This window comes from Lycium ferocissimum, chromosome 7 (genome assembly GCF_029784015.1).
Source record: "Lycium ferocissimum isolate CSIRO_LF1 chromosome 7, AGI_CSIRO_Lferr_CH_V1, whole genome shotgun sequence".
Classification (NCBI taxonomy): Eukaryota; Viridiplantae; Streptophyta; class Magnoliopsida; order Solanales; family Solanaceae; genus Lycium; species Lycium ferocissimum.
The window spans coordinates 31,043,449-31,059,835 of record NC_081348.1 but is presented as its reverse complement, the minus strand read 5'-3'; the positions used below and the strand labels follow the sequence as shown (position 1 = coordinate 31,059,835).

The 16,387-nt window shown below is 37.2% G+C and overlaps 2 protein-coding genes across 4 annotated transcripts; both read right to left on the bottom strand.

The window, feature by feature from the left end:
• Window positions 1-745: 745 nt before the first annotated feature.
• LOC132064340 (ATP-dependent DNA helicase Q-like 1) lies at window positions 746-6,567 on the bottom strand. Of its 3 annotated transcripts, none has more exons than XR_009416538.1 (11): window positions 6,367-6,567; window positions 5,560-5,957; window positions 4,873-5,133; window positions 4,036-4,204; window positions 3,154-3,245; window positions 3,007-3,050; window positions 2,542-2,656; window positions 2,111-2,464; window positions 1,559-1,783; window positions 1,187-1,429; window positions 746-1,087 (listed from the first exon to the last, which is right to left on the bottom strand). XR_009416538.1 is itself a non-coding variant. In XM_059457294.1 (11 exons), the coding sequence occupies exons 1-11, from the start codon at window positions 6,554-6,556 to the stop codon at window positions 1,319-1,321; spliced, it is 1,917 nt and encodes a 638-aa protein (XP_059313277.1). In that variant the 5' UTR covers window positions 6,557-6,567; the 3' UTR covers window positions 746-1,318. The 3 variants fall into 3 exon arrangements, 2 of the variants coding, with proteins under 2 accessions (XP_059313277.1, XP_059313276.1); XM_059457294.1 differs by having other exon boundaries at window positions 746-1,429; window positions 5,560-5,698; window positions 5,741-5,957; XM_059457293.1 differs by having other exon boundaries at window positions 746-1,429.
• Window positions 6,568-8,503: 1,936 nt separating this feature from the next.
• LOC132062123 (uncharacterized) lies at window positions 8,504-10,081 on the bottom strand. Its single transcript, XM_059454762.1, has 6 exons — window positions 10,067-10,081; window positions 9,558-9,986; window positions 9,242-9,478; window positions 8,906-9,090; window positions 8,753-8,828; window positions 8,504-8,578 (listed from the first exon to the last, which is right to left on the bottom strand). The coding sequence occupies exons 1-6, from the start codon at window positions 10,079-10,081 to the stop codon at window positions 8,504-8,506; spliced, it is 1,017 nt and encodes a 338-aa protein (XP_059310745.1).
• Between the last annotated feature and the right edge of the window lie 6,306 nt (window positions 10,082-16,387).

Sequence of the window (16,387 nt, the reverse complement as noted above, 5' to 3'; positions counted from 1 at the left end):
AAAACAAGTAACACATTAAATGTCGACATGTATTTGGCTAATTCAACAAGATAACTGTCGTTGTCATAGGTGCAATTAAGGAAAAAAAAGAAAGAAATTGTATGAGTTTTTTTTTTTCATCTTAAGACCCCACGTATTAAGAATATTTGAATAGTTCTTTGACTTCGATCTACGATGTGTACCACATGTGTTTATATATAAGATTTATTTCTAAACCATAGCTGGTTTATCTACATTTTTACTTCGAATTTTGTTACTTAACCATGGTAAATCAACATGGTTTAGTGTTGCAGTGGATCTGAAATTCTGAATAATTTGTTTACCAGGATGATTCTTAACAATTGGATAACAAATCAAGGTCCATTATATCTGGACTAGCCCTCACTGGGACCGTTAATCATCATAAAACACCAAACTCACAAGCACATTAGAGAGAAGGGTTTATTTTGTTGTGTTATGAATGATTGTATAGCAGGATGGACGCCCCATATCTCGCAATAATATATGGTAACGTAACTAGGAGGGTTACATCATATAACAGTAAAGGACATACTCTGCCACTTCATGAAAAACTAGAAACTCTTCTAACAAATAAATACATTCTTGCATTGATCCAAGACATGTTCGATTTCAAGAAAACTGGAGCTAGAGCCACAGACAGAAATAAACAAGGGACAAGATACACGTGAATGAGATTTAATAACAAGCCACCGTGCTAAGAGTTTAATGATAAAAAGGGTTGTCATTTGCTACCACATATGAAGCGGTTTCTAACAAATACTCATGCATGAAGACTTCAAGGCAGAGCATGAGGAACAACCCAAATATGTCAATGCGTTCACTTTGAAGGAGAAATATACAATAAAGCTAGCTATCTCATTAATGCTGGGGTAAGTTAACATGTACAATACGAGCTGTCAAAATTGCTATACAACCATCATGTGCTTCGTTTATACTTTCTTGAAGCCGATCATTTGACTCTTAGGTTTGGGCCAAAAATAAGATGACAGTAAAGAGAGAGCTTTCACCTCCTTGAGCCATAAGTGCAGGACTTGCACTTGCGACTCCGAGAAGCATCTTTTGCCTCCTGAAGATGAGCACCTTGTTGTATAAGATGACCTTATTACAAATTACCCTAGTCACTAATAAAACCTGCCAAGTTTACTTAATCAAAACTGAACCATACCGCAGCTGCTCGAAACTTTAAAAGTCACCATCCCCATCAAGCGGTACATGTTTAGGACGGATTTGGCGTTTGAGCAAATAGAAGCTTGAGATTGGTATTGTGGACTTCTCTTGGGATTAAAATGTAGAACCTTCACGAGGAAGACTTGAGACAGTTGTCACATGGATTAGAACCATTCTTGCAAGAATTTTGGTCAAAGGACTCTCCAAAGTGTTCAAGTAACAATTTTCTGCGGCATTCAGTCTGCAAGTTTAAGGATAATGTTATGATTAAATACATAACATAGAGATAATTCAAAAGGCTGTCCAGCAACACAACAGTTAGCTAGAACGATGCAAGACACAGAAGCTCTATATTTTTCAGTTAACGCACCTTAAGTTCACAGTATTTCTGCATTTTTCGAGCTTGTTCCATGGCCCTCTTCAAGCTGTCTCTTTTATACCCTTGCCCACTTCTTAGCATGCATACAACTCGACTGAAATCCTTCTTTTGGTATAATATGACACATGTAGCAGGAAGGTTGTCCCTACCTGCCCTTCCAGCTTCCTGATAATAACTTTCAATAGATTTGGACATTGTATTGTGAACAACGAACCGCTGAAAACGTAGAAAACTATCAGTTCACTATCTTATTTCCGGAAATGCCTAACGGTGCATACAATGGAACTTCTAAATGAAAAGAACTTCCGCTCCCACTATCAAATCAAGAACCTTTAGAGCTAAAATGGGTAACCATATCCAGCAAAAGGTACTAATTACTGATTTTAAAACCCTTCATGGCACCACTATGTCTTATGCCTTACACTCGATAGAAAGATCACTTATCAATGGCATTTAGTTAAGTGTCATTTGCAACATGATCAGTCATCGAAGAGCTCATATTATGGAAAGAAGCAGAAAAACAGCATAGTCTACAATACTCACAACATCAGGTTTGTCAATTCCCATTCCAAAAGCAATAGTGGCACAAACAACATCAACTTCCCCAGAGCGCCACCTCTTCTGAACTGCAACCCTCTGACGAGATGCTAAACCAGCATGATAGTATGCTGTTTTGATTTTGCATTTCTCATTCAAAAATTTTGAGACATCCACGCACTCGCTTTTGGATAGGCAGTACACAATTCCAGATAGATTCTTGAACCGATCCAACAACAGATTCCCAAGTTGCTTGAGTGGCTCTTTGCTCTTTCCAGTTACTTCATACTTCAAATTGGATCTATCAAAGCTGGTCTCAAGGACAAGGGCACGAGGAATTCTTAAAGCTTTCAAGATATCCTGCAGAGTGCAGAAACTGTGAAAACCAAGATACTAAACAGACCTAACAAAAGGACAAATTTGAGTAGCTGTCTTACTTCACGGACTGCGTGGGTTGCTGTGGCAGTTAATGCCATCACTGGAACATCTGGAAAATTTTGCTTAAGACATCCTAGTACTCTATAATCTGGTCGAAAATCATGTCCCCATTGGCTGAGAAACAGGTAAAAGAACAGGTCAACTACACCTTAAAGCAAACCATTGAGAACATGCCTATTGTTTCTCTATTTCTTCGAATCATTTGAAACTGAGAACATGAGTTCCAATTATATTCTCGATTCTTTTTACCCGACATATAAGAAAGCCCAAAACTACGTATATCACAAAACATAAGGTTGATTGACATAAGTCACCAAAGACAACTAGGATCTAGTTTCTTTATGGATTTCCTTGTCCCTTTTTGGTCATCTGATAGATCAATCTGCGAGATTGTTCATTGACTTCTTCTACTCTAGCTTAGTGATCTGTTGAACAATTAAGATTATTTTAGAATAAGGGCATACCTCACACAGTGAGCCTCATCAATAACAAATCCAGCCAATTGTCCCTGAAAAAGTAAAACTTCTATTTACTATCACCATCGAGCAATATTCTGGACTTAAATAAGATAAAATAACTACACATGTTTTATATGCTTACAAAAATCTCACCTTTCCATGCATACATTTTAAGGTTTCTTGAAATGATAAATTTCCAGCTATCCTCTCAGGAGTTACATAGAGGAGCTTGCATGACGGTGTATCTTTCCTAGAAGTAACAAATGAAGATGCAAATCCAGAATATGATGTTAGCAGCAAACTATAGCAATTTTGGGACAGGATCACTACAACTTCCTGTAAAAAGAAAAATACTTTCTAAAGAAGCCAAGAAGTAAGATCAGGTAAAATTTTATTTCAGTTGACAAGCCTATTTGAATACTTGTAAATACTTCTAATACTGATGCACAGGAGCCGGGTTTACCCTGTGCGCACCCGAAGGGTAGCTGCTGCGGGTCCCATGTCATCAAAAAAAAAAAAAAAAAAAACTTCTAATACTGAAATTAATAAAGAATGGAATAGCCATGACTTGACATTTGATCTGAAATTGTGTCATGAGATTCAGTCTTAACTGAAAGCAAGTCTAATTTCAAGGCATTCACGATCTATTTCATAGCCAAAGAAAAACACGTGCGAGGAAATCAGGACAAAACACCAGCAAAGGTAAAAATGTCGGCCTTCCCAATTCTTCTTTATTTTTAAGACCTACCTACCAAGCTTCTCATTCTTACAGATAATTATGAAAAGAAAGCAAATTCTTTTTGTCTATACTGCAGTAAACAAAATGATGAAAATGTGGTAAGTTTTCCTGCCAATACATGCGTGCTAGGGGCTTGCACGACCATGCATATTATGGAGTATGGACCATGAGTCATGCAAGGACCACAAAACATATTACCAGTCATTCTCAAAAATATGTTCTCCTTAAAGGCAATCAGTAATAGTCCGCAATTTAGAGGAGAAAACCGGGTGGTTATGGAGATACACAAGTAAAACCTTGCCTTAATTCTTGTAGTACAGCTGCAGCTTGTGAGGGAGTTTGTTGGGAATTTAAAAAGGTTGCCGGTATCCCAAACTTGAGGTTAAGTGTGATTATCTGATCTTGAATTAGGGAAAGTAGGGGGGATACAACAATCATAACACCAGGTTGTACAATCGCTGGAAGCTGCATAGGAGGAAAAGGAAATAGAATTAGTGCAAACATTAGACAGTCTTGACAAATTTAATATGATTTTATGGCGGCTATAATTTCCTATAGGCCAATCTTGAATTAAAATATTCACAAAGTTAAAGAATTTTTTAGCATTTGAAGCCCATTATGAAGTGCATAAATTTAATCTAGAGAATGTAATAAGAGTAAAGCTCTCTGTGTTTCCTTTTTGTTTTAATTGAATTTTCTAGGGTCGATGATCAAAAGTGTATTGATGACATAAGGGCTAATACATATTCCCTTTATAAAGAGGGTGAACCCATATAAAAGAAGCATAGAATGATAGAAATCCTTCCACAAACATATTGTTTTTTGGTTAATCGTGACATGAAAATATAGAAGATTGTTCCATAGAAGCGAGAACAATATGAATATGTATTTTACAGCACCTACTTCTTTCTGTGTATCAATGAATTACTTCTACCAATAAAACAAATGAATAGTATGAGAAGGCCGTGTCTCACGTATTTTTGGTGTAACGAAAGGATACCTGAGTGCAACTTTACAGGTACTGGAACTTGGGCTCCAACATTTCAAACCAGATTCAATATGAATCAAAAAGTTCTTGTGATCATGCTCTAGATTATTAGGGAAAGGACCATCTGTACAGTAAAGAAACCTACCTGGTAGCAAAGACTTTTACCACCTCCAGTTGGCATAAGAACGAAGCAATCACGCTTTTGAAGACATGCTTGACAAGCTTGATGTTGTAGAGGTCGAAAGGACCTGTTTCCAAATACTACCACATTTGCCAGTTCAATATCATCCAACCTTTGCAACTCTTCATAACTAAGGGTTCCATCCCGGTGATTTGACCCCAAGGAGCACTCCATTTCAGCGGAGACTGATGAAACTGAACCTTCAGTAACCACGCTCTTATAATCCTTTCAAGAAGGGCAGAACGGGGGGTAGGAGGATTTCAGTCAGTACTTGATAAATTGAAGGAAGCAAGGTTCAGCTAGAACAAGGTAAAGGGTGATCACATGTCAGCTAACAGTAGATTATATAGCCTTTCATTTGGGTCTCAGCTATTTGAAATAATTTACTGGATGATTCAATGTACCACTGTTCTAATGCAATGCAGCAGCATATATCAAAGCATGCACTTCATTCAGAAAAGGGGGGAAAAAGACAAAAAAACTAAAACCAAAAGGGAAAAAAAAAAATTGAAGGCAGGTAGAACGAAAGACATGATTTGCAGCGAAAAAGAAAGAAGATAACATCTGAGAAATGTTGATATTTAAGAACTGGAAAAAAAAAAAAAAAAAAAAAAGTTGACAGAAAATATCATAAGTCTAAACAAGTACTACCATCGACGTTGAGGTACGGCACCCTGATTGTGGAGTCATGCCCTGGTAGCTTCTATCAAGACGAATCTTTGAGGTAGATGCGACATCCTCTTTGCGGGCAAAGCTAAAACCCATCTCTTCACTGTCACTTGAAGAATCCAACATTACTGCTTTTGCACGCCTTTGCTGTTGGGGTGAATCCTCAATAACATGGATGTAGGTGCTAGAATCCTCATGACAATCAACTTTACAGTTTTCACGAACATCCTTACCCAACATATCAGCTAGAGCTCCACAAGCCTCCGTTTCAATGGCTTGCAAATCATCCCAATCCTCAGTGTCTTGCATAGACTCTGCCAGCGCCGCAAGAAAATCATCTCCACAGTGCTCCACAGAGATGAAATCTCGCCCATCATCACCTTCACAAGTGGAAAAAATGAGCACTGTAGTAGCTCAACCAACTACTCCTATATTAGAACCATATAATCTAGTCTCTAAAATAATAAAGTATATCACTCAAGTACACCTAGTTTGAAGCACCTGTATGAAACTTTTCATAATTAGACTATTTTTTTCACTAGTCATCAATTTACTACAACCCTCCACAAACTCAATTAGGGAGATTTTGTGTGTTAAAATAACTTGTGTTCTTTTTTTCTTTTAAACATATGTATAATGCTAATTGCCTCTCTGCCCCACAAAGGTAAGGGTAAGACCTCTGGACGCCACCTGTCGTATGTATGTTATTATTGTTGTTATAAATATAATATAACGCTTATTCATGAAGCAATATAATGGTAATAGTGTAGTGGGAAATGGAGAGTTTACCGTAGAGCTCAACGAGGCGATTCAAGCAAGTTTTAGCGGAGTCTTCATCAAATCCAAATTCAAGAGCTAAGCTAATTAGCTTAACTTTCTCTAACTCAAGATCGTCGTCTTCCATTTCTTCGGCGCCGCCAATCTCCGCCTTTCGCGGCCGTCGCAGCGGTTGCCTTCGTTGGTTTTCCCGCGCTTTCATTTTGCCTTTTTTCACAATTATTTTTTAAGTACTAAAGGAAATGTTTTGCGAGATTTTATATTACCGGTGCTTTTATTTCGTAACGACGACGTTCCATTTTTTCAGTTGCTGGGCTTGTTCGTATGTGTTGGGCTTGGAGCATCCATGACGGGCAATTTGCAGGATTGGCCTTCGCTGGGGTGGTCTTTAATTTTTGTCCCTCAAATCAGTGATCTTTAAATTTTGGCCTTCGCTAAAAGTCTCTTGGTTCACCCCCGGTTTAAAAAATTCGCAAGGCATAAATTGGGATACGCAGGGCATAAATTGGACTAAGGCATAAGTTGGGTTTCAAACTTCTGCGCCTTAAAAAAAAAAAAAAAAATTTAAAAAATTTAAGCAATTTTGGGTAAAAGTTTGCCTTAAATTGGGAATCCCAACACGCGCCTAATCCTAACTTATGGCTTGCGATTTTTATTTTATTTTTTTGACTGAGCTTGGATTCGAACCTAGGACCTCTGGGTGTTAAGCGAAGGGAAAATATCAAAGACCACCAATTTGAGGACAAAATTTAAAGACCAATGCTTTTGAAGGGCAACCTACACAAAAAAATGATCTATGACAAGACGGTCACTATTTTTTTGTGCGGATTCTTCAAAAGCATCGGTCGATTAATTTTTGTCCCTCGAGGTGGTCTTTAATTTTTCCCTTCGCATTCAAAACCCCGACTTAAAAAAAAAAAAAATCGCAAGACGGAGGTTTGGATTCGCAAGATAGAGTTTTGCATTCAAAATTCTGCCTAAAGCCTAACTTTGCAACAAAACTCTGCCTTGCGATTTTTTTTTTATTGAGCCGGGCTTTGAACCCCAAACCTCATGGTATTAGGCGAAGGACAAAAATTAAAGACCACCAATTTGAGGGGCAAAAATTAAAGACCAGTACCTTTGAAGGGTAATCGTGCAAATGACCTTACTCACTATGTAGAGATGTGCAAATGACCCTACTCACTATGTAGAGATGTCAACTAGGGAACCACTTTTGAGCCCAAGACTTTTGTAACCCCAAAATAATTTTTTGGAACCAAAATAACCCATTTAAAAAAAAAAAAAAACGTAAATAGGCTTCACGCACAGATTATGTGCGTAAAAGGACCAAAGTGTAGTTTTACACTAAAGTCCTTTTATGCACAGAATATGTGCGTAAAAGAGCCAAATACCCCACCCCAGCCTTTATTCTTTGGAAATCAAACTGAAAATTAAGCTTTTTTTCATACTTTGACTGAAAATTAGTCACGTTTCAAAACATCGGAATATAAATATTTTATATAGAACTTAATATCTTTTTTAGCGTACAATAATGTCGGCTCATTACATCAGGTATACCTATATGTTTGGATCGTCGTTTTAGGGGTTGTAAAGTGCTCCGAAGTAAGTTTGGAAACTTGTTATCTTTAAGTTTTTTTTTGGTACTTTGACCGAAGATTAGTCACGTTTCAAAACGTCGGAATATAAATATTTTATATAGAACTTAATATAGCGTACAATAATGTCGTCTCATTACATCAAGTACACATATATGTTTGGATTGTCGTTTTAGGGGTTGTAAAGTGCTCAAGTAAGTTTGGAAACTTATTATCTTTAAGTTTAATTGTCATATTTTATAGGGTTTTAATTAATCTAGACGTCGCATGAGTTATTAATAATCGACAATAAATACTAAAATAACTAATTATCATTAAAAAAAAAATAATACCCAAAAATATATATATATTAACATAAAATGTACATTTTATTTACAAATACACAATCTCCTAACGCCTAAGGCCAACCCCACCACCCTCACTATCATCAGGATCCTCTCTCCTCCTCTTAATGACAGGATGATCTATGCCATGATCATCCTTTCTTCTCCTTCATCATTTCTTCCCTTGGTGAAAATATGCTTCCCGTGGAAGACGGCGGCGGTCTCCACCTAAGTAGCCTCTGTAGATGCCTCAGGAGATGACTCAATCGGAGGAGACTGGACCACAGGAGTAGAAGAATGAACCTGAAATAACATATAAACAATTTAATGTTTCATAAAATAAACATGAAATAACATATAAACAATTATTTAATAAATTATTTCTTTGTAAAAAAATAAATCTGTGTGTCGACGGCCTCACGAGATGGTGGTCGAGGGGCTCCTTAGCCGGCTCCTCAACGTCTCTCCGAGCGCTACCCGGGCCGTAGTCGGAGGTGGAGACGGGTCAATCTGGACAGGCGGAGACGGGTCCACAGGCGCAAAAAGAATGAACCTATAATACATGTAAATAATTTAGTTTAGATTAATAAAATAATTAATTAATACATTATTTTATTGTAAAAAAAAAACCTGTGTGTCGACGGCTCCTGAGATGGCATGTGAGAGGGCTCCTGAGCGGCCCGCGGAGCCGGAGATGCAGATGGTGCCGTAGGCCCGGCTGTAGAACGAAGAAAGTAGTCATCGAAAATAATATCCAAGTCCTCATCTCCGCCTCCCATATGTAGATCACCAACTGGCACCTGCGGAAATGATGCCTAAGGATCATAATGTGAGAATATCTCTAGAGTATATCCAGATCTCTGTGAAGTCGACGGCCTGGAAGAAGAAAGGGTATCTGTAGCCGACAGAGCTTGACGGGCTATATCGTCGAGCCGACCACCTCCCCTGATCACCTCCTCCACCCACCACCTCCGCCACTGACCTCTCGCCCCGACCACCTCTGCCAGCCCGCCCACCTCTATCAGCCCTACCACCCTCAGGAACACCCTCTGGTACATCCTCATCGACACGATGCCACTCCTGTGCCTGTGTCATACCAGTGTCGGTAAGATGAACTATCCGTGCCGCATATGCCGCTATCCCGGGGTCGGTGGACTCCGTAAGGGGAATGCTCTCATAGCGTATCATCAGAGTCATCCGTAGCTGCATATATTTGCAAATTTTAAGAATTGAATAAATTCATAAATTAATACATAATAAGACGACGATTGAATAAACTTACCAGCACTTCGTACGCTCCTGAGAGTGATGCATATTCTCGGCCATCAGGACGCGACGTCAAGGGGTTGGCAATCAAGGTGCGAGTGATATGCATATACCAAGTCATGTACTCATGGACCGGAGTGTCATGTCCGACCGCCGCTAGAGTCGTCATCCTCGCGTTCCATGCATTGACTTCCTGGTGCATACGCGCCCGCCATGCCGCACTGTCGATCGAACGCTCGTCCCTGGTGTAGTGGTAGTGCTCCCAATGTGTAGCCGCGGGTATGTTCTGCACATGCCCAAACTGCCGTAATACACGGTCGGGTGCGTGATGCTCAACGATGTCCATATGGATCAATGGACCCCGTGCAGTCCACATGTGCTCACTAGCCCTACAAAACGCCGGCAACTGACCCAAAATCTGATCATACGACGTCCATATGAAAGCCTATAAGAGGATTTCAACTAGTTAACAATAAAAGACTAACAAAAATAACAAACTAATGTTAAATAAAAAAAAAAACTTACCTCAGGCGCAGTCATGCGGTCTAACTGATCCCTAAACGGGAGAATGACGTGGTGCGCCTCCACACCTCTGGTACGGCCTCACGACCATCTCCGCGCGCATGGCATATCCTAAGCAACATAGTCATCGGGAGGGTGAGCAGCTATGGGCTGAAAAGGTCTCAACCTAGTCCACACCCATATCTGTCATAGTCATCAAAAAAATTATTTATCAGTCGTCGTTTCGAAAAAATATATTTAGTGTTTTATCTACACACACTTAAATATATTACCTGAAGAAGAGGGCTAAATACAACGACCTCAACCCTCTCGCCCATAGAGGCTCGATCAAATCCTCTGTACATGTAAGCCAGGACAGCGGCGCCCCAACTATAACATCATAGGCGCTCTAGGTCCTCGATAAAGAGAGCAGATACCTAATGCTCATATCCGCGCCCCGACGTGTTCGGGAACATGATGCCCTCGAATATGATGAGAAGATATAAGCGAGCACGTCGGTCAACATCAGCTTGTAGCGTCGCCTCGCCAATCGGATGCTACAGATCTACGAGGCGCAAGTGAGCATGGAGGGAGGACCGCAACAACCGACTCCGTCCACGCATATCCCCCCGCAGAGGCTCGAAACCAGTGAGCTTAGCCATCTCCTGGCGATACGACAACATCTCCGGAGGCTCTACTCTATACAATGTCTGTCCATCAATCTGTAAACCATAAATCACCTCGACATCCTGCAGGGTGATGGTAGCCTCGCCAATGCGGAGATGAAATGTATGGGTCTCCTGGTCGCCGCCGCTCAATCATAGTCGTCACTGTAGCCCTATCGTGCACAAGCCGACCAACCTCGATGCACCGATAGATACCGCCCCGACGTAGTATATCTATGACACGGGGATGTGGGGGAATAACCTCTAGAATATCCCATGCTGACTCCCCCAAACGGGTACGACCACTTACTTGAGGATACCTACGCATCCCATACATATCGGGACCTATGCTCATGCCGTAGATAAAGTACCTCTCTCGTTGTCGAAGGGTCCCGGCTACGGTGGTGTCCTATCTATTTTAGGCATTTTAAATTAATCATTAATAAATGAAGGAAGGATTAAAGTGGTATATTTTTTACGCATTTTAAATTAATCATTATTTTTTTAATTAATCTCTAATACGTAGTATTAGTTATGTAATCTTTTACCGAGAAATTATACAAAGGATTGAATCCTAAACTAAGGATTTTCAATTTCTAATTAGCAAATAAATAAATTAACAATTAAAGATATAAAGATTAATAATTAACAAATCAAAAAATTAACAATTAGCTAGCAAACAATTAGCATATAATTAATAAATAAACAATTAACTAACTAATCAAATAATAAAAAATTAATTAGCATATAATTATTAAATAAAGCGAGAAACTAACTAATCAAATAATTAACAAATTATTAACAAATAAACAATTGGCTTAACAAAAACTAAAAAAACAATTAGCTAGTCTAACAATTGCAATAACTAATCTAACAATTACCAAATACTAAATAAGCAACTAATAAACAATTAACAAATTAACAACAACTAAACAAAAAAAAAATTAAAAAAAAATTAAAAAACGGGCGAAAAACGTACTTTTGCGCACAAAAAAAGTGCGTATTTTTTTTTTTCACACAATAGTAATGCTTAGGTTAATAGATTAACAATTAACAACAAATGAAGAAAAAAAATTTAAAAAAAAAAATGAAAAACGGGCTGAAAACAACCTTTTTACGCAAAAAAAAAGTGCGTAAAATTATTTTTTCGTTCACGTAGTAATGCTTAGGTTAATAATGTAATAGAAAAATGGTAGTAAAGTACCTAGATTGAAGCTTTGATTTTGAGTTTTTGAATTGAATTATACGCCGCTTTATTGCGAAGAAACTTATTCTTGGAAACTTCAATATACCACTTTTGGGTTGGAAATCAACAAGAAAACGATGTTTTTGATCGCGTGGGACCTCGGAAAGGGACCTTTAATGGCTGATTTTCGTTTTATTTTTCGAATTCGGGGGGACCGGTGGGGAAAGACGACGGGCCCGATATATTTTTTCTTTTCGCACATATTACGTAAGTAAAAGGACTTTAGTGTAAAACTACACTTTGGTCCTTTTACGCGCGTAATCGCGTGATGCCTATTTACTTTTTTTTTTTTTTTAATGGGTTATTTTGGTTCCAAAAATTTATTTTGGGGTTACAAAAGTCTTGGGCTCAACCACTTTTAGGTAGAAAATTACACCAAACGACCTTCAAAATCGATGGTCTTGAACTTTTGTTCATCACTTGTCGCACAGATAAATTTTCAAGGTCAAAAGTGTTAAAACTTTTGTTCGCCACGCGAGGTCGAAAAGTTGAAGATCCTCCATGCGTGATGCAGCTATTTGAGCTTTTTTTTTATTAAATATTTAGCCACAATTTTTCAAAAAAAAAAAAAAAAAAGGGAGTGGGGGTGGGGTTGGGAGGGTGGGCACCAAGGGGATTCAAATGTACCTCTTCGCTTCCTCGAATTTCAGGATGATGTGTCAAAGCAGCTTTTATTTTTTATTTTCTTTCGGTGAATTTTAACATATTTTAGAGTGATGAATTTCGTCTATCAAACTTAAATATCATTTCGTAGTTAGATATACTACATCAAAATTTTTTTTGCTTTTTCAATTTGTTTTCCATTTGATTGAGAATTATGCAAAAATTTATTGATGTTGAATTAATGTTATACGTCATAAATGAATTCAATATGATAGAGATGACTTTTCAGATACCTTTAGCTACTGATAATTTCTAAATTCAGAATAAAGAGAATGAAATTACAACTTAAATTCAAAAACATTAATTTGATTTTAAGAGGATCTAAAAAGGTCCATCAATTTTGATGAACATTTTGGTCATTTAATTTTAACTTTGTGACTTTCAACTTTTACATTAGCAATAGTTAATAGATAGATGTCACTAAAGTTTACACTATGATGTGACCGTAAGAGAATAATAATCTATAGTCCTTAGCAGTTCCGTTTGTTATACCAACCGTTCCTAAACTAATCACACAGTTATCTACTCTAGATCTCAAAGATGAATATTTACCAATAATGCAAAGAGACCTTGCCAATGACTTCATCTAACTACCAGTTAACTTAATATAGGTGCCATTAAGTTCTAGACTTGCAGTATTAACTTAATATGCGTGCCATTAAGTTCTAGACTTGCAGTACTAAATTAAATGTTAAACTATTTTGAACTGAATATATTTCCCTTCCGTATTTATATTTGTGTGTTTTTTTCCCTAGTAGGATATTTTTGAAACATGTAGGAAATGATAATTATGACTCACTGAATTTACATAAATACATGAACAATTAAACTAAGTGACACGTATAGAAACCAGATAATCACTTCTATTCCGATAAAATAAAAATAAAAATACATCATTGATATTTGTTATGGCCATCTGAAATTTTGTACATTTCGTAATACTAACTTTCAAATGAAGCTTTAAACTTTACATTTTATTTCACGAGGCAAATGAATCATCAATTGATGTCATTCTAAATAATCATTTAATGGATAAAGTGACCCTTGAAATTTATACCATGTTTCAACTACCTTTTCTACTTCTTACCTTTCATTATCAGATGATCAACCTGCATCGAAGCAGATCCCCTCATTTGGATTAATCTCAATATTCAGAAAAAAAAGAGAAAAAAACGCTAGAAAATGAAAAAAGAATATAGTCCAAAAGTGCTCATTCATAAAACATAAAGAGAATAACCATTTGGATTATTCTCAATATCCATTTGGATTATTCTCAATATTCAGAAAAAAAAAACCGCTAGAAAATGAAAAAAGAATATATATAGTCCAAAAGTGCTCATTCATAAAACATAAAGAGGATAACCATTCTTTATTCTTCTAAGTACACAATAACAACGCACCATCAAAACTTTCGGTCAAATGGTATCACGGAAAATCTCTGCACATAATAGACGCTAGGTTATGTAATCCCTATCTAAAAGAAATAAAACGACGAAAGGAATAACCAAATGTGAAAGAAACTAAAATTACACAATCAATCCATATTTTACACAAAAGGGAATTACGTTTTGGAGGAAAATTAACCAAAAGAAAAAAGAAGAAGAAAAGAAATACAACAACGCAAATATCATAACACCACGCATGCAAACATGCATGAATAATACATAAATGAAAACAATTAAAAGCCATGAATGATTCTAGAGCAAGTATGTTTGAACCAACGATAACCATTCTTGAAAGATCTCTTGACTTTTCCTTCCATTGAATATATCTTATATTTTGCCACCCTCCTCTTCCTATTAATCTCCGGTTTTGAGTACCATGGCCGACTCTCTGGTTGATTATAACTCGACTTTGCGATTTGGTACTTCTTGTGATATGGCATCATATCCATCGGAGTACTATTATGATGTTCTCGAATAACATACACATTGTTAACTGCATAGGCTTTGTCATCGATGATTCCTATTCTTTGCCCGCTATTCACATATCTCCGATGAGCTAACGTGAAATCTTCCATTTATTTCTTCTTCTTCTTCTTTTTTTTTTTTTCTTCTTTCCTCGTTCTCTCTGTCTCTCTGAGTAATTTTTTGATGGTTTTGTGGTAGAGAGACAGAGAGGAATGGAGGAGAGAAGATTAAGGCTTTGGAGATGTTGGACTGCAAATATATAGAGGACTCAAGGGGAGGTTGAAATTAAAGTGCATTGGTTGGGCTGACTAAAAGGGTAAAAGTATATAAAACTAAAGTAAAATTAGTCTGATTCAGGAGTAAAAGTGGGTCAAAATTACCATCAGTAGACAACGTAACGAACATATAATGACAACGTGAGTGTTAATCTAATGTTAAGAGAATATGAAATTTTGACTTCAAGGAGTGGTTCCTACTTTATCGGAAATTTGACCTTTGGACCTCCGGGTTTACCTGTAGGTCTTTAACATCTTAATCATCAATTTTTAAGGGGAACTTAAGGTTGATGGTCAATGGTAACTTGGTAAGTGGTCTTCTTGACGTGCATTAAATGGGAAATTGTGTTCTTATAGACACATTCCAAGTTTTTATAGACAATTTCTAAGATGAATCGAAACAATCTGTTGACACTAGATCTGTGCAATATATTATGCACGTCATTGGAAAGAAGCCCTATATAGCCAAAACGTACCCATGCCATAAAAGAGGTTCAAAATAGTTTTCTACCAAGCAATATACGTTTTTATTTGCCAATAGTTATGGATTTTGTTTCGATTGGAATTAGCACTCACTACTTTTCTATCATGTGTTTGAAAAATAATGATTGTTCTAGAGTTTTGAATTTCACATCAATAAAAGTGAAGCTCCGAGACATTTTTTCAATCGCAAGAACCGAAAGTGACTGTTTATCAATTTCACCAGATAATTACAAGTTTCACATGCATCCCAACAAACTCTGAATTTTGGTAGACATGAAAAAATGGCTCTGAAGAAACATGTTACTATCAACTGGATCTAAAGCTTATCCCTGTAGCACATCGGAAGCATTCGTCAAATCAACGTACATTCGCCTCGACTAAATATCGTCGTTAGATTTCTATCTAAAAGATACACAAAGATGTAAATGCGAAGGAACTAGCGGGGCAAGTCAAGCCTTAACCTGCAAAGATTTTGACCGGTCCTGCCTCGTTTGGCATTTCTCCAGCCAGTGAAGCCTACCCCTTTTAAGTCTTTTTTAGTTCTTTTTTTCTAACACTTTGTAGTGTTTCATCTCATCTTCATCTTCATATTCCTTATTCGTGCCCCCGTAACCAAGTTAAATTAGATAGCTTTCCAATTATATTTTGGGCTAGGAAGAAAAATAAATTAGAATTCTGATAAACCTAGCAAAACTAATTTAACCAGTGAGGTCAGGACTTTGAATTTGAGCGTCCTTGGACTTGCTTGTTTTGATGAGCTTATATATCAGGTCAAGGTCTGATTAGTGGGTCTTACTTACGAACACCAACCTTTGCTGGACTCCCAAAAAATAAATTCTTAAAATATACAGTTTTAAAAATAACGTTGCCATTTTAACTAGCTGGACTACTATTTTTAATGTAGAATGATCTAATTTCTTGTTCTCGCTATCATTTATTCGAAATAGAAATATCAAAGTCTCTTACTAATTACTAGAAAACATCAAGCATGAGAACTACAGATATCAAGCTCAGCATTAGATAAAAGCTCTCGTATCACAAAGGATCAGTAGTGAAAAAGGGTTTTCCTTCTCTTAGTTATTTTAACTTAAAATTTAGATTGT